General features: G+C 50.7%; 1 protein-coding gene across 4 annotated transcripts; it reads right to left on the reverse strand.

Annotated features, from left to right (window-relative positions):
- Positions 1 to 8,489: 8,489 nt before the first annotated feature.
- kctd13 (potassium channel tetramerization domain containing 13) lies at positions 8,490 to 18,522 on the reverse strand. Of its 4 annotated transcripts, none has more exons than XM_088915914.1 (7): positions 18,409 to 18,522; positions 16,169 to 16,395; positions 15,556 to 15,725; positions 11,217 to 11,303; positions 10,677 to 10,729; positions 10,384 to 10,579; positions 8,490 to 8,829 (listed from the first exon to the last, which is right to left on the reverse strand). In XM_088915914.1, exons 2-7 carry the CDS (start codon positions 16,383 to 16,385, stop codon positions 8,581 to 8,583), a joined length of 972 nt encoding a protein of 323 aa, XP_088772040.1. In that variant the 5' UTR covers positions 16,386 to 16,395; positions 18,409 to 18,522; the 3' UTR covers positions 8,490 to 8,580. The 4 variants fall into 4 exon arrangements, with proteins under 4 accessions (XP_088772040.1, XP_088772041.1, XP_088772039.1 ...); XM_088915915.1 differs by having other exon boundaries at positions 11,217 to 11,300; positions 18,228 to 18,522; XM_088915913.1 differs by having other exon boundaries at positions 18,228 to 18,522.
- Positions 18,523 to 21,654: the final 3,132 nt, after the last annotated feature.

Raw genomic sequence — 21,654 nt, forward strand, 5'->3', positions numbered from 1 at the left:
AACAGACAGTGAGCCTGTCTCTCAATAATAATAATACAGTGTGTGATCTCCTGTCCCAGCCTGAGGAACAGACAGTGAGCCTGTCTCTCAGTAATAATAATACAGTGTGTGATCTCCTGTCCCAGCCTGAGGAACAGACAGTGAGCCTGTCTCTCAATAATAATAATACAGTGTGTGATCTCCTGTCCCAGTCTGAGGAACAGACAGTGAGCCTGTCTCTCAATAATAATAATACAGTGTGTGATCTCCTGTCCCAGCATGAGGAACAGTGAGCCTGTCTCCCAATAATAATAATACAGTGTGTGATCTCCTGTCCCAGCCTGAGGAACAGACAGTGAGCCTGTCTCTCGATAATAATAATACAGTGTGTGATCTCCTGTCCCAGCCTGAGGAACAGACAGTGAGCCTGTCTCTCAATAATAATAATACAGTGTGTGATCTGTCCCAGCCTGAGGAACAGACAGTGAGCCCGTCTCTCAATAACAATAATACAGTGTGTGATCTCCTGTCCCAGCCTGAGGAACAGACAGTGAGCCTGTCTCTCAATAATAATAATACAGTGTGTGATCTCCTGTCCCAGCCTGAGGAACAGACAGTGAGCCTGACTCTCAATAATAATAATACAGTGTGTGATCTCCTGTCCCAGCCTGAGGAACAGACAGTGAGCCTGTCTCTCAGTAATAATAATACAGTGTGTGATCTCCTGTCCCAGCCTGAGGAACAGACAGTGAGCCCGTCTCTCAATAATAATAATACAGTGTGTGATCTCCTGTCCCAGCCTGAGGAACAGACAGTGAGCTTGTCTCTCAATAATAATAATACAGTGTGTGATCTCCTGTCCCAGCCTGAGGAACAGACAGTGAGCCTGTCTCTCAGTAATAATAATACAGTGTGTGATCTCCTGTCCCAGCCTGAGGAACAGACAGTGAGCCCGTCTCTCAATAATAATAATACAGTGTGTGATCTCCTGTCCCAGCCTGAGGAACAGACAGTGAGCTTGTCTCTCAATAATAATAATACAGTGTGTGATCTCCTGTCCCAGCCTGAGGAACAGACAGTGAGCCCGTCTCTCAATAATAATAATACAGTGTGTGATCTCCTGTCCCAGCCTGAGGAACAGACAGTGAGCCTGTCTCTCAATAATAATAATACAGTGTGTGATCTCCTGTCCCAGCCTGAGGAACAGACAGTGAGCCTGTCTCTCAATAATAATAATAGTGTGTGATCTCCTGTCCCAGCCTGAGGAACAGACAGTGAGCCTGTCTCTCAATAATAATAATACAGTGTGTGATCTCCTGTCCCAGTCTGAGGAACAGACAGTGAGCCTGTCTCTCAATAATAATAATACAGTGTGTGATCTCCTGTCCCAGCATGAGGAACAGTGAGCCTGTCTCCCAATAATAATAATACAGTGTGTGATCTCCTGTCCCAGCCTGAGGAACAGACAGTGAGCCTGTCTCTCAATAATAATAATACAGTGTGTGATCTCCCATCCCAGCCTGAGGAACAGACAGTGAGCCTGTCTCTCAATAATAATACTACAGTGTGTGATCTCCTGTCCCAGCCTGAGGAACAGACAGTGAGCCTGTCTCTCAATAATAATAATACAGTGTGTGATCTCCTGTCCCAGCCTGAGGAACAGACAGTGAGCCTGTCTCTCAGTAATAATAATACAGTGTGTGATCTCCTGTCCCAGTCTGAGGAACAGACAGTGAGCCTGTCTCTCAATAATAATAATACAGTGTGTGATCTCCTGTCCCAGCCTGAGGAACAGACAGTGAGTCTGTCTCTCAATAATAATAATACAGTGTGTGATCTCCTGTCCCAGCATGAGGAACAGTGAGCCTGTCTCCCAATAATAATAATACAGTGTGTGATCTCCTGTCCCAGCCTGAGGAACAGACAGTGAGCCTGTCTCTCAATAATAATAATACAGTGTGTGATCTCCTGTCCCAGCCTGAGGAACAGACAGTGAGCCTGTCTCTCAATAATAATAATACAGTGTGTGATCTGTCCCAGCCTGAGGAACAGACAGCGAGCCTGTCTCTCAATAATCATAATACAGTGTGTGATCTCCTGTCCCAGCCTGAGGAACAGACAGTGAGCCTGACTCTCAATAATAATAATACAGTGTGTGATCTCCTGTCCCAGCCTGAGGAACAGACAGTGAGCCCGTCTCTCAATAATAATAATACAGTGTGTGATCTCCTGTCCCAGCCTGAGGAACAGACAGTGAGCTTGTCTCTCAATAATAATAATACAGTGTGTGATCTCCTGTCCCAGCCTGAGGAACAGACAGTGAGCCTGTCTCTCAGTAATAATAATACAGTGTGTGATCTCCTGTCCCAGCCTGAGGAACAGACAGTGAGCCCGTCTCTCAATAATAATAATACAGTGTGTGATCTCCTGTCCCAGCCTGAGGAACAGACAGTGAGCTTGTCTCTCAATAATAATAATACAGTGTGTGATCTCCTGTCCCAGCCTGAGGAACAGACAGTGAGCCCGTCTCTCAATAATAATAATACAGTGTGTGATCTCCTGTCCCAGCCTGAGGAACAGACAGTGAGCCTGTCTCTCAATAATAATAATACAGTGTGTGATCTCCTGTCCCAGCCTGAGGAACAGACAGTGAGCCTGTCTCTCAATAATAATAATAGTGTGTGATCTCCTGTCCCAGCCTGAGGAACAGACAGTGAGCCTGTCTCTCAATAATAATAATACAGTGTGTGATCTCCTGTCCCAGTCTGAGGAACAGACAGTGAGCCTGTCTCTCAATAATAATAATACAGTGTGTGATCTCCTGTCCCAGCATGAGGAACAGTGAGCCTGTCTCCCAATAATAATAATACAGTGTGTGATCTCCTGTCCCAGCCTGAGGAACAGACAGTGAGCCTGTCTCTCAATAATAATAATACAGTGTGTGATCTCCCATCCCAGCCTGAGGAACAGACAGTGAGCCTGTCTCTCAATAATAATACTACAGTGTGTGATCTCCTGTCCCAGCCTGAGGAACAGACAGTGAGCCTGTCTCTCAATAATAATAATACAGTGTGTGATCTCCTGTCCCAGCCTGAGGAACAGACAGTGAGCCTGTCTCTCAGTAATAATAATACAGTGTGTGATCTCCTGTCCCAGTCTGAGGAACAGACAGTGAGCCTGTCTCTCAATAATAATAATACAGTGTGTGATCTCCTGTCCCAGCCTGAGGAACAGACAGTGAGTCTGTCTCTCAATAATAATAATACAGTGTGTGATCTCCTGTCCCAGCATGAGGAACAGTGAGCCTGTCTCCCAATAATAATAATACAGTGTGTGATCTCCTGTCCCAGCCTGAGGAACAGACAGTGAGCCTGTCTCTCAATAATAATAATACAGTGTGTGATCTCCTGTCCCAGCCTGAGGAACAGACAGTGAGCCTGTCTCTCAATAATAATAATACAGTGTGTGATCTGTCCCAGCCTGAGGAACAGACAGCGAGCCTGTCTCTCAATAATCATAATACAGTGTGTGATCTCCTGTCCCAGCCTGAGGAACAGACAGTGAGCCTGTCTCTCGATAATAATAATACAGTGTGTGATCTCCTGTCCCAGCCTGAGGAACAGACAGTGAGCCTGTCTCTCAATAATAATAATACAGTGTGTGATCTGTCCCAGCCTGAGGAACAGACAGTGAGCCCGTCTCTCAATAATAATAATACAGTGTGTGATCTCCTGTCCCAGCCTGAGGAACAGACAGTGAGCCTGTCTCTCAATAATAATAATACAGTGTGTGATCTCCTGTCCCAGCCTGAGGAACAGACAGTGAGCCTGACTCTCAATAATAATAATACAGTGTGTGATCTCCTGTCCCAGCCTGAGGAACAGACAGTGAGCCTGTCTCTCAGTAATAATAATACAGTGTGTGATCTCCTGTCCCAGCCTGAGGAACAGACAGTGAGCCCGTCTCTCAATAATAATAATACAGTGTGTGATCTCCTGTCCCAGCCTGAGGAACAGACAGTGAGCTTGTCTCTCAATAATAATAATACAGTGTGTGATCTCCTGTCCCAGCCTGAGGAACAGACAGTGAGCCTGTCTCTCAATAATAATAATACAGTGTGTGATCTCCTGTCCCAGCCTGAGGGACAGACAGTGAGCCTGTCTCTCAGTAATGCTCCATATGTTTAAATAGAAATATCTTATGATCTGTCTGTATTATAAATGTCTGAAGATGTTTCAGTTAATTGTATTTGTTTTGCTTTGGCAACACTGATTGTACTCAGGGGTCATGCCAATAAAGCACCTTGAAGTGAATTCTGCAGATCGGTCACAGAGTGATATTTTGATGGTAATTAATTAACCTTACACGGATATAGTGCTTTGGAGGAATTGGGGATCCCCTCCAGCAGCAGTGTGTACCCCCACCTGGATGATGCTCCAGTGCGCTCACCCACAGCAGCTCTCAGAGCGATGAGGACAGGTCAGAGGTCATCAGGGGTTACTAGGAGGCCAGGACTGGTCAAGACCAGGGGGACACCGGGGTAACACCCCGACTCTTTTATAGAGACACCCCGGGATTGTTCATGACCACAGAGAGTCAGGACCCCGGTTTTACGTCTCACTTCTTGTACACGGATGGGCGAGTTGATCCCAGACGTGCTCAGTGGGGCTGGTGTGTGTGTGGGACTGGTCAGGCCCTGACTCTCTCAGGCTCTGTGTTGTACAGGGATGGGCGAGTTGATCCCATGCGTGCTCAGTGGGGCTGGTGTGTGTGTGTGTGTGTGACTGGTCAGGCCCTGACTCTCTCAGGCTCTGTGTTGTACAGGGATGGGCGAGTTGATCCCAGACGTGCTCAGTGGGGCTGGTGTGTGTGTGTGACTGGTCAGGCCCTGACTCTCTCAGGCTCTGTGTTGTACAGGGATGGGCGAGTTGATCCCAGACGTGCTCAGTGGGGCTGGTGTGTGTGTGTGACTGGTCAGGCCCTGACTCTCTCAGGCTCTGTGTTGTACAGGGATGGGCGAGTTGATCCCAGACGTGCTCAGTGGGGCTGGTGTGTGTGTGTCACTGGTCAGGCCCTGACTCTCTCAGGTTCTGTGTTGTACAGGGATGGGCGAGTTGATCCCAGACGTGCTCAGTGGGGCTGGTGTGTGTGTGTGTGACTGGTCAGGCCCTGACTCTCTCAGGCTCTGTGTTGTACAGGGATGGGCGAGTTGATCCCAGACGTGCTCAGTGGGGCTGGTGTGTGTGTGTGACTGGTCAGGCCCTGACTCTCTCAGGCTCTGTGTTGTACAGGGATGGGCGAGTTGATCCCAGACGTGCTCAGTGGGGCTGGTGTGTGTGTGACTGGTCAGGCCCTGACTCTCTCAGGCTCTGTGTTGTACAGGGATGGGCGAGTTGATCCCAGACGTGCTCAGTGGGGCTGGTGTGTGTGTGTGACTGGTCAGGCCCTGACTCTCTCAGGCTCTGTGTTGTACAGGGATGGGCGAGTTGATCCCAGACGTGCTCAGTGGGGCTGGTGTGTGTGTGTGACTGGTCAGGCCCTGACTCTCTCAGGCTCTGTGTTGTACAGGGATGGGCGAGTTGATCCCAGACGTGCTCAGTGGGGCTGGTGTGTGTGTGTGACTGGTCAGGCCCTGACTCTCTCAGGCTCTGTGTTGTACAGGGATGGGCGAGTTGATCCCAGACGTGCTCAGTGGGGCTGGTGTGTGTGTGTGACTGGTCAGGCCCTGACTCTCTCAGGCTCTGTGTTGTACAGGGATGGGCGAGTTGATCCCAGACGTGCTCAGTGGGGCTGGTGTGTGTGTGACTGGTCAGGCCCTGACTCTCTCAGGCTCTGTGTTGTACAGGGATGGGCGAGTTGATCCCAGACGTGCTCAGTGGGGCTGGTGTGTGTGTGTGACTGGTCAGGCCCTGACTCTCTCAGGCTCTGTGTTGTACAGGGATGGGCGAGTTGATCCCAGACGTGCTCAGTGGGGCTGGTGTGTGTGAGACTGGTCAGGCCCTGACTCTCTCAGGCTCTGTGTTGTACAGGGATGGGCGAGTTGATCCCAGACGTGCTCAGTGGGGCTGGTGTGTGTGTGTGACTGGTCAGGCCCTGACTCTCTCAGGCTCTGTGTTGATGTCTGTCTCACTCACTCGGAAGGACAGACCAGGTCTGGACAGAAATAATGAGGTTTTATTCAGACTCACAGACTCCCCCTCACCTCAGGACACATCAGCCCGGCTCGTGGTCATTCTGTTGGCACTTGATATGCTTGGCAGTGTCTGCTGGTCAGTCCCTGTGCTGGTCAGTGTCCAGCGGTCAGTGCCTGTGCTGGTCAGTGTCCAGCGGCCAGTGCCTGTAGTGAGTCAGTGTCCAGTGGTCAGTCCCTGTGCTGGTCAGTGTCCAGCGGTCAGTGCCTGTGGTGAGTCAGTGTCCAGTGGTCAGTGCCTGTGGTGAGTCAGTGTACAGTGGTCAGTCCCTGTGCTGGTCAGTGTCCAGTGGTCAGTGCCTGTGGTGAGTCAGTGTCCAGCGGTCAGTGCCACAGACCGGGCCAGAACCACAGACGTACCGGCACAGGGTACGAGAGACCGGGTCAGAACCATGAGCTTTCGAGAGCAGAAACACATTTACAATAAATACAAACCACATTCAAGGAGCAACTCTGATCACAGTGCAAAACCTGCAGCTACAGCTGAACATCCACTGTCAGAAACAGAACAGACTCCTGTATCCTCTCCTCTCTCTCCGTGTCTCCTGCCCTGTGATCGCCTCTCTCTCTCACTGTGTCTCCTGTCCTGCTGTGTGTGTATTACTGAGGGAGTCTCTGTGATCTCCTCTCTCTCACTGTGTCTCCTGTCCTGTTGTGTGTGTTTATCACTGACGGACTCTCTGTGTTCGCCTCTCTCTCTCACTGTGTCTCCTGTCCTGCTGTGTGTGTATTACTGAGGGAGTCTCTGTGATCTCCTCTCTCTCACTGTGTCTCCTGTCCTGCTGTGTGTGTTTATTACTGACGGACTCTCTGTGATCTCCTCTCTCTCACTGTGTCTCCTGTCCTGCTGTGTGTGTTTATCACTGAGGGAGTCTCTGTGATCTCCTCTCTCTCACTGTCTCCTGTCCTGCTGTGTGTTTATTACTGAGGGAGTCTCTGTGATCTCCTCTCTCACTGTGTCTCCTGTCCTGAGTGTGTGTTTATTACTGAGGGAGTCTCTGTGATCTCCTCTCTCTCTCTCTCACTGTGTCTCCTGTCCTGCTGTGTATGTTTATTACTGAGGGAGTCTCTGTGATCTCCTCTCTCACTGTGTCTCCTGTCCTGAGTGTGTGTTTATTACTGAGGGAGTCTCTGTGATCTCCTCTCTCTCTCTGTGTCTCCTGTCCTGTTGTGTGTGTTTATCACTGAGGGAGTCTCTGTGATCTCCTCTCTCTCACTGTCTCCTGTCCTGCTGTGTGTGTATTACTGAGGGAGTCTCTGTGATCTCCTCTCTCTCACTGTGTCTCCTGTCCTGCTGTGTGTGTTTATTACTGAGGGAGTCTCTGTGATCTCCTCTCTCTCTGTGTCTCCTGTCCTGCTGTGTGTGTTTATCACTGAGAGCTGATGGAAAAAAGAAGAGTAGCTTCAACTTGTGCTTAAAAAAAACATTTCAAGGAAAAACTCAAATAAATAAATACAAAAACTGAATTATCATCATATAAATAACTTAATACCAAAAAGCTGAATTATGCTGAACACTAAAGTGAATTATTAAGATGAGTCCCTCACTGTGGTTTGAAGGATAAACTCCAGCTTTCTAATCATCCCTCCTCTCTCCACCCCCTGTACCCCTGTACCCCTGATCGCTGCCTGCCCCCCGGGATCAGTCCTGGTACACAGTCTGCTGCCCGTGACCTCTGACCCTTCCCCCCCCTCCCCCAGGATCAGTCTTTGTACACAGTCTGCTGCCCGTGACCTCTGACCCCTAACCCCTCCCCCGGGATCAGTCCTTGTACACAGTCTGCTGCCCGTGACCTCTGACCCCTAACCCCTCCCCCGGGATCAGTCCTTGTACACAGTCTGCTGCCCGTGACCTCTGACCCCTAACCCCTCCCCCGGGATCAGTCCTTGTACACAGTCTGCTGCCCGTGACCTCTGACCCCTAAGCCCTCCCCCGGGATCAGTCCTTGTACACAGTCTGCTGCCCGTGACCTCTGACCCCTAACCCCTCCCCCGGGATCAGTCCTTGTACACAGTCTGCTGCCCGTGACCTCTGACCCCTAAGCCCTCCCCCGGGATCAGTCCTTGTACACAGTCTGCTGCCCGTGACCTCTGACCCCTAACCCCTCCCCCGGGATCAGTCCTTGTACACAGTCTGCTGCCCGTGACCTCTGACCCCTAACCCCTCCCCCGGGATCAGTCCTTGTACACAGTCTGCTGCCCGTGACCTCTGACCCCTAACCCCTCCCCCGGGATCAGTCCTTGTACACAGTCTGCTGCCCGTGACCTCTGACCCCTAAGCCCTCCCCCGGGATCAGTCCTTGTACACAGTCTGCTGCCCGTGACCTCTGACCCCTAACCCCTCCCCCGGGATCAGTCCTTGTACACAGTCTGCTGCCCGTGACCTCTGACCCCTAAGCCCTCCCCCGGGATCAGTCCTTGTACACAGTCTGCTGCCCGTGACCTCTCTCATCGTGCGTGATGTGTCTGCGCACGTGAATCCGCCTCACCCTCCTGTCCCCGCCCCCGGCCCCGCCCCCCTCCTCCTCTGAGTGGAGGCTTCCGGGCGACAAGGCCACACCCCCAGTGTCCAGGATGGAGGAAGCCACACCCCCTGATCCCTTCTCGTAGATGAGGATGTTGAGAGTCTCCTCGAAAATACGAGCCTCTGGGAACTCCACCTGAGAGAGAGAGAGAGGAGTTAATACAGACACACTGACTGGACACTCCAGTACATTAACACTGCACTGAGAGAGAGAGGGGTTAATACAGACACACTGACTGGACACTCCAGTACATTAACACTGCACTGAGAGAGAGAGGGGTTAATACACACACTGACTGGACACTCCAGTACATTAACACTGCACTGAGAGAGAGAGGTTCATACTGTACACACACACTGACTGGACACTCCAGTACATTAACACTGCACTGAGAGAGAGAGAGGGGGGTTAATACACACACACTGACTGGACACTCCAGTACATTAACACTGCACTGAGAGAGAGAGGGGTTCATACACACACACTGACTGGACACTCCAGTACATTAACACTGCACTGAGAGAGAGGGGTTCATACAGACACACTGACTGGACACTCCAGTACATTAACACTGCACTGAGAGAGAGAGGGGTTAATACACACACACTGACTGGACACTCCAGTACATTAACACTGCACTGAGAGAGAGGGGTTCATACAGACACACTGACTGGACACTCCAGTACATTAACACTGCACTGAGAGAGAGAGGGGTTAATACAGACACACTGACTGGACACTCCAGTACATGAACACTGCACTGAGAAAGAGAGGGGTTAATACAGACACACTGGACACTCCAGTACATTAACACTGCACTGAGAGAGAGAGGGGTTAATACACACACACTGACTGGACACTCCAGTACATTAACACTGCACTGAGAGAGAGAGGGGTTAATACACACACACAGACTGGACACTCCAGTACATTAACACTGCACTGAGAGAGAGAGAGGGGTTAATACAGACACACTGACTGGACACTCCAGTACATTAACACTGCACTGAGAGAGAGAGGGGTTAATACAGACACACTGACTGGACACTCCAGGACATCAACACTGCACTGAGAGAGAGAGGGGTTAATACACACACACTGACTGGACACTCCAGTACATTAACACTGCACTGAGAGAGAGAGGGGTTAATACACACACACAGACTGGACACTCCAGTACATTAACACTGCACTGAGAGAGAGAGGGGTTAATACAGACACACTGACTGGACACTCCAGTACATTAACACTGCACTGAGAGAGAGAGGGGTTAATACAGACACACTGACTGGACACTCCAGGACATCAACACTGCACTGAGAGAGAGAGGGGTTAATACACACACACTGACTGGACACTCCAGTACATTAACACTGCACTGAGAGAGAGAGGTTAATACAGACACACTGACTGGACACTCCAGTACATGAACACTGCACTGAGAGAGAGAGGGGTTAATACACACACACTGACTGGACACTCCAGTACATTAACACTGCACTGAGAGAGAGAGAGGGGTTAATACAGACACACTGACTGGACACTCCAGTACATTAACACTGCACTGAGAGAGAGAGGGGTTCATACACACACTGACTGGACACTCCAGTACATGAACACTGCACTGAGAGAGAGAGAGGGGTTAATACACACACACTGAGAGAGAGGGGGGTTCACACAGACTCGCACCTTGGTCTGCTTCTTCTCGGTGGCGTAGACGATGGAGGTGCAGCAGACCTCGGCGATCTTGCGCCCGTCGCCGTAGAAGGACCAGCAGCAGATCTCGTCCCCCAGCACGTCCTTCGTGAAGAGCACGCGCCCGTTGAAGCGCAGGCCCAGCTTGTCGAACAGCTCGATGTTCTTCAGCAGGTTGTCGTCCGAGTTGCTGGGAGAGACAGGCAAGGGGACGTCACCACTGGGCGGGGCCATGGCGCTGCCGCGGCAACCGCGGAGACGGGGGGGGGGGGGCGGTAGGCCATTACCTGGTGTAGGAGTACTTGTTGTTCCCTCTGTTGTGCTGGAGCTTCACCACAGGCTGAAAAGAAAAGGGCACATCAGGTCTGAGTCAAAAATGGCTGAATCCCAAGGGAGGAACTACATTTCCCAGAATCCCCCCTCCACACACACAACCCAGGGGAGGCCTGTGGGAGCTGGAGTCTTGGAGGAGGACACAGAACTACACGCCCCAGCATCGCCTCCAAGGGTGGTGCCCGGGGCAGACCCGTTGGAGGTGCTGTCCTGCTGCTCCATGGAAGACACGCAGCATAATTCACGAATTACCGAACACAAAGGGAAGAACTACACTTCCCAAGATTCAGAACATGGGTGGTGCCACGGGGACGCCTGTGGGAACTGTAGCCCTGCAGCTTCAAGTAGGACAGGGAGGAAAATGCACGAAAGGGCCGAAACCAAAGAGAAGAACTACACTTCCCAGGATGCAATCCACAGGCGCTTCCAAGCAGAGCACTGTGGGAGCCGTAGTCCTGCAGCTCTAAGCAGGACGGACTGGGGCGTCTGCTCACCTTCCTCCACGAGATCATTCTCTGCTCCTCCTTCTGAGACGTGATCATGGGGATTCGGCACAAACCCTCATGTCTCTCCCTCTGCTTCTGAAGACACAGAGCAGGACACCAGTCAGTCCCCCCCAGTCCTCTCCTGGAGACCCCTCTCAATCCAATTCAAGGTGCCTTACTGGCATGAACAATTAATACAATCAGTGCTGCCACAGCAAAACAAATACACCTGACATAAACAAAACCGACATTTACAATAAAGCCACCATCATAAGATACTTACATATAGACATATGGAGCATTATTGAGAGATAGACTAATGTTCCTCAGGCTGGGACAGGAGATCACACACTGTATTATTATTATTGAGAGACAGGCTCACTGTCTGTTCCTCAGGCTGGGACAGGAGATCACACACTGTATTATTATTATTGAGAGACGGGCTCACTGTCTGTTCCTCAGGCTGGGACAGGAGATCACACACTGTATTATTATTATTGAGAGACAGGCTCACTGTTCCTCAGGCTGGGACAGGAGATCACACACTATATTATTATTATTGAGAGACAGATTCACTGTCTGTTCCTCAGGCTGGGACAGGAGATCACACACTGTATTATTATTATTGAGAGACAGATTCACTGTCTGTTCCTCAGGCTGGGACAGGAGATCACACACTGTATTATTATTATTGAGAGACAGGCTCACTGTCTGTTCCTCAGGCTGGGACAGGAGATCACACACTGTATTATTATTATTGAGAGACAGGCTCACTGTCTGTTCCTCAGGCTGGGACAGGAGATCACACACTGTATTATTATTATTGAGAGACAGGCTCACTGTCTGTTCCTCGGGCTGGGACAGGAGATCACACACTGTATTATTATTATTGAGAGACAGATTCACTGTCTGTTCCTCAGGCTGGGACAGGAGATCACACACTGTATTATTATTATTGAGAGACAGGCTCACTGTCTGTTCCTCGGGCTGGGACAGGAGATCACACACTGTATTATTATTATTGAGAGACAGATTCACTGTCTGTTCCTCAGGCTGGGACAGGAGATCACACACTGTATTATTATTATTGAGAGACAGGCTCACTGTTCCTCAGGCTGGGACAGGAGATCACACACTGTATTATTATTATTGAGAGACAGGCTCACTGTCTGTTCCTCGGGCTGGGACAGGAGATCACACACTGTATTATTATTGAGAGACAGGCTCACTGTCTGTTCCTCGGGCTGGGACAGGAGATCACACACTGTATTATTATTATTGAGAGACAGGCTCACTGTCTGTTCCTCGGGCTGGGACAGGAGATCACACACTGTATTATTATTATTGAGAGACAGGCTCACTGTCTGTTCCTCAGGCTGGGACAGGAGATCACACACTGTATTATTATTACTGAGAGACAGGTTCACTGTTCCTCAGGCTGGGACAGGAGATCACACACTGTATTATTATTATTGAGAGACAGGCTCACTGTCTGTTCCTCAGGCTGGGACAGGAGATCACACACTGTATTATTATTATTGAGAGACGGGCTCACTGTCTGTTCCTCAGGCTGGGACAGGAGATCACACACTGTACTATTATTATTGAGAGACAGGCTCACTGTCTGTTCCTCAGGCTGGGACAGGAGATCACACACTGTATTATTATTATTGAGAGACAGGCTCACTGTCTGTTCCTCAGGCTGGGACAGGAGATCACACACTGTATTATTATTATTGAGAGACAGGCTCACTGTCTGTTCCTCAGGCTGGGACAGGAGATCACACACTGTATTATTATTATTGAGAGACAGGCCCACTGTCTGTTCCTCAGGCTGGGACAGGAGATCACACTGTATTATTATTATTGAGAGACAGGCTCACTGTCTGTTCCTCAGGCTGGGATAGGAGATCACACACTGTATTATTATTATTGAGAGACAGGCTCACTGTCTGTTCCTCAGGCTGGGACAGGAGATCACACACTGTATTATTATTGAGAGACAGGCTCAATGTCTGTTCCTCAGGCTGGGACAGGAGATCACACACTGTATTATTATTATTGAGAGACAGGCTCACTGTTCCTCAGGCTGGGACAGGAGATCACACACTGTATTATTATTATTGAGAGACAGGCTCACTGTCTGTTCCTCAGGCTGGGACAGGAGATCACACACTGTATTATTATTATTGAGAGACAGGCTCACTGTCTGTTCCTCAGGCTGGGACAGGAGATCACACTGTATTATTATTATTGAGAGACAGGCTCACTGTTCCTCAGGCTGGGACAGGAGATCACACACTGTATTATTATTACTGAGAGACAGGCTCACTGTTCCTCAGGCTGGGACAGGAGATCACACACTGTATTATTATTATTGAGAGACAGGCTCACTGTCTGTTCCTCAGGCTGGGACAGGAGATCACACACTGTATTATTATTATTGAGAGACAGGCTCACTGTCTGTTCCTCAGGCTGGGACAGGAGATCACACTGTATTATTATTATTGAGAGACAGGCTCACTGTTCCTCAGGCTGGGACAGGAGATCACACACTGTATTATTATTATTGAGAGACAGGCTCACTGTTCCTCAGGCTGGGACAGGAGATCACACACTGTATTATTATTATTGAGAGACGGGCTCACTGTCTGTTCCTCAGGCTGGGACAGGAGATCTTACACTGTATTATTATTATTGAGAGACAGGCTCACTGTCTGTTCCTCAGGCTGGGACAGGAGATCACACACTGTATTATTATTATTGAGAGACAGGCTCACTGTCTGTTCCTCAGGCTGGGACAGGAGATCACACACTGTATTATTATTACTGAGAGACAGGCTCACTGTTCCTCAGGCTGGGACAGGAGATCACACACTGTATTATTATTATTGAGAGACGGGCTCACTGTCTGTTCCTCAGGCTGGGACAGGAGATCACATACTGGGCTGCCAGTTCAACTGAGTTCCCTCCTCCCTCTCCCAGTAGGATTGGGACCCGTTGTGATTCTGGCAGGTGTTGGAACTCTGGGATTAGAGTTCTGAGTTTAGGGAAGACTGTTTCTCTAATCCCAGAGTATCTGTCCCAGTGCAGTAGGAAGTGCACCTCTGTCTCTATTTCTCCCCGCTGGCAGTGGGAGCACAGCCTGTCCTCTCTGGACAGCCAGGTCTGCCTGTGTCCAGTGTGTGTGTCCAGGCTGTGGTCACTGAGCCTGTCCTCTCTGGGCAGCCAGGTCTGCCTGTGTCCAGTGTGTGTGTCCAGGCTGTGTCACTGAGCCTGTCCTCTCTGGACAGCCAGGTCTGCCTGTGTCCAGTGTGTGTGTCCAGGCTGTGGTCACTGAGCCTGTCCTCTCTGGACAGCCAGGTCTGCCTGTGTCCAGTGTGTGTGTCCAGGCTGTGTCACTGAGTGTGTTGTGCTTTGATGTGGTGGAGTCTGAGTTGTGGTGCTCTAGCAGTGCTGTCCTGAGGCTGGTTGTGTGTTGTGTGTGATGTGGTGGAGTCTGGGTTGTGGTGCTCTAGCAGTGCTGTCCTGAGGCTGGTTGTGTGTTGTGTGTGTTGTGCTGTGATGTGGTTGGGTCTGGGTTGTGGTGCTCTAGCAGTGCTGTCCTGAGGCTGGTTGTGTGTTGTGTGTTGTGATTTGGTTGAGTCTGGGTTGTGGTGCTCTAGCAGTGCTGTCCTGAGGCTGGTTGTGTGTTGTGTGTGTTGTGCTGTGATGTGGTGGAGTCTGAGTTGTGGTGTTCTAGCAGTGCTGTCCTGAGGCTGGTTGTGTGTTGTGTGTTGTGCTGTGATGTGGTGGAGTCTGGGTTGTGGTGCTCTAGCAGTGCTGTCCTGAGGCTGGTTGTGTGTTGTGTGTGTTGTGCTGTGATGTGGTGGAGTCTGGGTTGTGGTGCTCTAGCAGTGCTGTCCTGAGGCTGGTTAGTGTCGGTGTGGCTCAGGTCAGTGAGCCTCAGGACCAGCTGGCTCAGGGGGCTGTGTTTTGGGCTCAGCTCGTGTGTCCGTGTGTGAGGCAGTGTTGTGTGTCTTGTGTTGTTGCAGTGTTGTCCTGAGGCTGGTTAGTGTCGGTGTGGCTCAGGTCGGTGAGCCTCAGGACCAGCTGGCTCAGGGGGCTGTGTTTTGGGCTCAGCTCGTGTGTCCGTGTGTGAGGCAGTGTTGTGTGTCTTGTGTTGTTGCAGTGTTGTCCTGAGGCTGGTTAGTGTCGGTGTGGCTCAGGTCGGTGAGCCTCAGGACCAGCTGGCTCAGGGGGCTGTGTTTTGGGCTCAGCTCTTGGCTCAGCAGGGCTTTGTGGTGTCTATATTAACCCCTCTATCTCTCTGTCTCTCAGCGGGTGTGTCTGTGTGTGCACTCAGTACCTGCAGAGCGGTCAGGCAGTGCTGAACGAGCCCCTGGACTCTGTAGAACCGGGCCTCCAGCAGAATCTCCTCCAGTTCACGGGTCGTCTCCGGCAGGGGTACCGAGCCATCCCGAAGAAAATTCAGCACAGAATCAAAGTGTCGCCCACTGCGGTCCACTATAAACCAGCCTGTAACACACAGAGAGACTGACTGAACACTGCAGTACATTAACACTGCACTGAGAGAGAGGGGTTAATACAGACACACTGACTGGACACTCCAGTACATTAACACTGCACTGAGAGAGAGAGGGGTTAATACAGACACACTGACTGGACACTCCAGTACATTAACACTGCACTGAGAGAGAGAGGGGTTCATACACACACTGACTGGACACTCCAGTACATTAACACTGCACTGAGAGAGAGAGGGGTTAATACAGACACACTGACTGGACACTCCAGTACATTAACACTGCACTGAGAGAGAGAGGGGTTAATACACACACACAGACTGGACACTCCAGTACATTAACACTGCACTGAGAGAGAGGGGTTAATACACACACACTGACTGGACACTCCAGGACATTAACACTGCACTGAGAGAGACAGGTAGTTGGTCTGACCCTCCGAGTCGATGGTGGCCTCAGTGGACCCTGTACACATGCTCTTCAGGAGGTTGTCCGTCTTGCTCAGCGTCTGGATGGTAGTGTAGTGCAGACTGCCCCCTACATTCAGCTTGACATATTTGCTGCCGGCCAGTCCTGTGCACTTCTCCTCCTGACCCCCAGGTGTCACAGGAAGTACTTCCGGCGGCTCACTTCCTGTGGGCTCCGCAGACATGGGTGTAAAGCTAAAATTGGAAACAAAGAACCGGCCATTAATGTACAGGACAGGAGACACAGTGAGAGAGAGGAGATCACAGAGAGTCCCTCAGTAATAAACACACACACAGCAGGACAGGAGACACAGGGAGAGAGGAGATCACAGAGAATCCCTCAGTGATAAACACACAGCAGGACAGGAGACACAGTGTGAGAGAGGAGATCACAGTGCCTCCCTCAGTAATAAACACACACAGCAGGACAGGAGACACAGTGAGAGAGAGGAGATCACAGAGAATACCTCAGTAATAAACACACAGCAGGACAGGAGACACAGTGAGAGAGAGATCACAGAGAATCCCTCAGTAATAAACACACAAAACAGGACAGGAGACACGGTGAGAGAGAGAGGAGATCACAGAGAGTCCCTCAGTAATAAACACACACAGCAGGACAGGAGACACAGTGAGAGAGAGAGGAGATCACAGAGAGTCCCTCTGTAATAAACACACAGCAGGACAGGAGACACAGGGAGAGAGACAGAGGAGATCACAGAGAATCCCTCAGTAATAAACACACAGCAGGACAGGAGACACAGTGAGAGAGAGAGAGGAGATCACAGAGACTCCCTCAGTAATAAACACACACAGCAGGACAGGAGACACAGTGAGAGAGAGAGGAGATCACAGAGAATCCCTCAGTAATAAACACACACAGCAGGACAGGAGACACAGTGAGAGAGAGAGGAGATCACAGAGAGTCCCTCAGTAATAAACACACACAGCAGGACAGGAGACACATGGAGAGAGAGAGAGGAGATCACAGAGACTCCCTCAGTGATAAACACACACAACAGGACAGGAGACACAGTGAGAGAGAGGAGATCACAGAGAATCCCTCAGTAATAAACACACACAGCGGGACAGGAGACACAGTGAGAGAGAGGAGATCACAGAGAATCCCTCAGTAATAAACACACACAGCAGGACAGGAGACACAGTGAGAGAGAGGAGATCACAGAGAATCCCTCAGTGATAAACACACACAGCAGGACAGGAGACACAGTGAGAGAGAGAGGAGATCACAGAGAGTCTGTCAGTAATAAACACACACAGCAGGACAGGAGACACAGTGAGAGAGAGGAGATCATAGAGAATCCCTCAGTAATAAACACACACAGCAGGACAGGAGACACAGTGAGAGAGAGAGGAGATCACAGAGAATCCCTCAGTGATAAACACACACAGCAGGACAGGAGACAGTGAGAGAGAGGAGATCACAGAGAGTCCCTCAGTAATAAACACACACAGCAGGACAGGGGACACAGTGAGAGAGAGAGGAGATCACAGAGAGTCCGTCAGTGATAAACACACACAGCAGGACAGGAGACACAGTGAGAGAGAGGAGATCACAGAGAATCCCTCAGTAATAAACACACACAGCAGGACAGGAGACACAGGGAGAGAGAGAGGAGATCACAGAGACTCCCTCAGTAATAAACACACACAGCAGGACAGGAGACACAGTGAGAGAGAGGAGATCACAGAGAATCCCTCAGTAATAAACACACACAGCAGGACAGGAGACACAGTGAGAGAGAGAGGAGATCACAGAGAGTCCGTCAGTAATAAACACACACAGCAGGACAGGAGACACAGTGAGAGAGAGAGAGGAGATCACAGAGAATCCCTCAGTAATAAACACACACAGCGGGACAGGAGACACAGTGAGAGAGAGAGGAGATCACAGAGACTCCCTCAGTAATAAACACACACAGCAGGACAGGAGACACAGGGAGAGAGAGGGATTAATACTGAGACACAGTGACTGAAGGAGACACACTTCGCCTTTGCACACGTACCAGTCGTGAGCAGCGGTCGGTACAGCAGTCCCGGAGTCGACTTTAAGACATCACTCACTTTTACAGAAATAAAACACAGACTCACTGGAACCACCGGCAGATAGGACGTGTTTACGGGATGAACGCTGAAGGTCAACGCTCACATGAACTGCACGACAGTGACACACAAATCATGGTTTACATTTTATTTTCCTATTTTCCCTGTCATATGAGAACACCGTGCTCCGCGTCTCATTCTTTGTCACTATATTATAAACAAGCGTCCATTGTGTTCATCGCTTTTCATCGTACCTACAGCGGCCGCCGCCCGTTGGCTGAACTCGACGTCAATCAACAGCCTTGCGCGACCTCTTTTGATCTGATTGGCTGATCCGCAGCAGGAGGGGCGCTGTCAGGCTTTTCCGGTTGTGGAATCCGGGCTGACGGATTGGTCATTTGCACAGCTAGCCCCGCCTCCGGACCTAAGACATGCAGATGAGTGGGATTGGTGGAGATGTTTCGCAGACCCCGCCTTTCGCCCCGTATACTGGCCGATGATTGGCCGGATGAGTTTTGACTTGCTGAATAGTTTGTCTTCACCGTCACGGCCCGTCAGGATAAGGCGAGGGGGGGGTGGGCGGTGCGGAGGGCGTGGCTTGCGACGAGATCCTGCTGTAATTGGACGCAGTTTCACCGCCCATGGGCGTGGCGGCAGGATGGACTCTGCTGTGATTGGCTTTAGGCCCTCAGGGGCGTGGGCGCCATGAACATACTGTGTTCGGAAGCCATTATAGTGTATGAAAAAAAGACCAGACGATGGAAATAAAGACGAGTTTAGTTCCGCACGTCTTTCATGTCCCTGCATGTCGATATAGTCTATACACACGCCTTCACGTCTGTTTCAGACTGGTCAAGCGGGTGACCCTTCAGCTTGCTCTGTGTAAGAACAAGCGAGCGTATTCATTAAGCCCGTCACAAAAGATATTGTCAGCGGAATTAAAATAATAATAATTATTATAATAACAATTGCTCACACTTATATAGCGCTTTTCTGGACACTCCACTCAAAGCGCTTCACAGGTAATGGGGACTCCCCTCCACCACCCCCAGTGTGCAGCCCCACCTGGATGATGCGACGGCAGACACAGTGCGCCAGAACGCTCCCCACACACCAGCTCTCAGTGGGAGGAGAGCAGAGTGATGAGGACAGGTCAGAGAGGGGGGTTATTAGGAGGCCATGATTGGTAAGGGCCAATGGGAAATATGGTCAGGACACAGGGGTAACACCCGACTCTTTTCCAGAAACACCCCAGGATTTTTAATGACCACAGAGAGTCGGGACCTCGGTTTTACGTCTCATCCGAAGGACAGCGCCTGTTTACAGTCTAGTGTCCCCGTCACTATACTGGGGCATCAGGACCCACATGAGCCACAGGGTGAGCGCCCCCTGCTGGCCCCACTCACACCTCTCCCAGCAGCAGCCTCAGCTTTCCCAGGAGTCTCCCCTCCAGGTACTGGCCAGGCTCACACTGCTGGGCTCCAGTGGGGCTGCCAGCTAGGAGCTGCAGGGTGATATGGCTGCTGGCGTGAGAAAATCTCCCATCACGTCTGCTCCTTGAGAAGTAATGTCCCGTACTCGACTCCTTCTGTACGGAAAGATGCGGAGGAGTGCAGGGTGTGTTTACAACAGGGCATGAGTGACATCAATGCTGTAGGGTTGTTTCGGGGCACCTTCAGGAAAGACACACTTGTCGTCTGTATCCAGGTGGAATCTCTGCACAGCAGGGGGTCTCATCTGTCTGTGTGTGTGTACCTGATGAAGGTCTTGAAGGCGGTACTGCGGGGGTTGATACACAGGAGAGAGAGAGACAGTGTGTGTGTGTGTGTGTGTGTGTGTGTCAGTACCTGATGAAGGTCTTGAAGGCGGTACTGTGGGGGTTGATACACAGAGGAGAGAGAGAGACAGTGTGTGTGTGTGTGTGTGTCAGTACCTGATGAAGGTCTTGAAGGCGGTACTGCGGGGGTTGATACACAGGAGAGAGAGAGACAGTGTGTGTGTGTGTGTGTGTGTGTGTGTGTGTGTGTGTGTGTGTGTCAGTACCTGATGAAGGTCTTGAAGGCGGTACTGTGGGGGTTGATACACAGAGGAGAGAGAGAGACAGTGTGTGTGTGTGTGTGTGTGTGTGTGTGTCAGTACCTGATGAAGGTCTTGAAGGCGGTACTGCGGGGGTTGATACACAGGAGAGAGAGAGACAGTGTGTGTGTGTGTGTGTGTGTGTGTGAGTGTGTGTCAGTACCTGATGAAGGTCTTGAAGGCGGTACTGTGGGGGTTGATACACAGGAGAGAGAGAGACAGTGTGTGTGTGTGTGTGTGTGTGTGTGTGTCAGTACCTGATGAAGGTCTTGAAGGCGGTACTGTGGGGGTTGATACACAGAGGAGAGAGACAGTGTGTGTGCGTGTGTCTGAGTGTGTGTGTGTGTGTGTGTCAGTACCTGATGAAGGTCTTGAAGGCGGTACTGTGGGGGTTGATACACAGAGGGAGAGAGAGACAGTGTGTGTGTGTGTGTGTGTGTGTGTGTGTGTGTCAGTACCTGATGAAGGTCTTGAAGGCGGTACTGTGGGGGTTGATACACAGAGGAGAGAGAGAGACAGTGTGTGTGTGTGTGTGTGTGTGTGTCAGTACCTGATGAAGGTCTTGAAGGCGGTACTGTGGGGGTTGATACACAGAGGGAGAGAGAGACTGTGTGTGTGTGTGTGTGTGTGTGTGTGTGTGTGTGTGTGTCAGTACCTGATGAAGGTCTTGAAGGCGGTGCTGTGGGGGTTGATACACAGGGGAGAGAGAGACAGTGTGTGTGTGTGTGTGTGTGTGTGTGTGTGTGTGTCAGTACCTGATGAAGGTCTTGAAGGCGGTACTGTGGGGGTTGATACACAGGGGAGAGAGAGACAGTGTGTGTGTGTGTGTGTGTGTGTGTGTGTGTGTGTGTCAGTACCTGATGAAGGTCTTGAAGGCGGTACTGTGGGGGTTGATACACAGAGGAGAGAGAGAGACAGTGTGTGTGTGTGTCAGTACCTGATGAAGGTCTTGAAGGCGGTACTGTGGGGGTTGATACACAGGAGAGAGAGAGACAGTGAGTGAGTGTGGTGTGTGTCAGTACCTGATGAAGGTCTTGAAGGCGGTGCTGTGGGGGTTGATACACAGAGGAGAGAGAGACAGTGTGTGTGTGTGTGTGTGTGTGTGTGTGTGTGTGTGTGTCAGTACCTGATGAAGGTCTTGAAGGCGGTGCTGTGGGGGTCGATACACAGAGGAGAGAGACAGTGTGTGTGTGTGTGTGTGTGTGTGTGTGTGTGTGTGTCAGTACCTGATAAGGTCTTGAAGGCGGTACTGTGGGGGTTGATACACAGAGGAGAGAGAGACAGTGTGTGTGTGTGTGTGTGTGTGTGTGTGTG

Source organism: Atractosteus spatula, chromosome 5, assembly GCF_055471065.1.
Source record: "Atractosteus spatula isolate fAtrSpa1 chromosome 5, fAtrSpa1.hap1, whole genome shotgun sequence".
Classification (NCBI taxonomy): domain Eukaryota; kingdom Metazoa; phylum Chordata; class Actinopteri; order Semionotiformes; family Lepisosteidae; genus Atractosteus; species Atractosteus spatula.

Coding starts and splice junctions, on each gene's coding strand:
- kctd13 (XM_088915914.1), bottom strand. CDS start 16,385: ATGTCTGCGGAGCCCACAGGAAGTGAGCCGCCGGAAGTACTTCCTGTG. Junction 11,304..15,555: donor ACTGCCTGACCGCTCTGCAG/GTACTGAGTGCA, acceptor CTGTGTCTTCAG/AAGCAGAGGGAGAGACATGA. Junction 10,580..10,676: donor AACAAGTACTCCTACACCAG/GTAATGGCCTAC, acceptor TGTCTCTCCCAG/CAACTCGGACGACAACCTGC.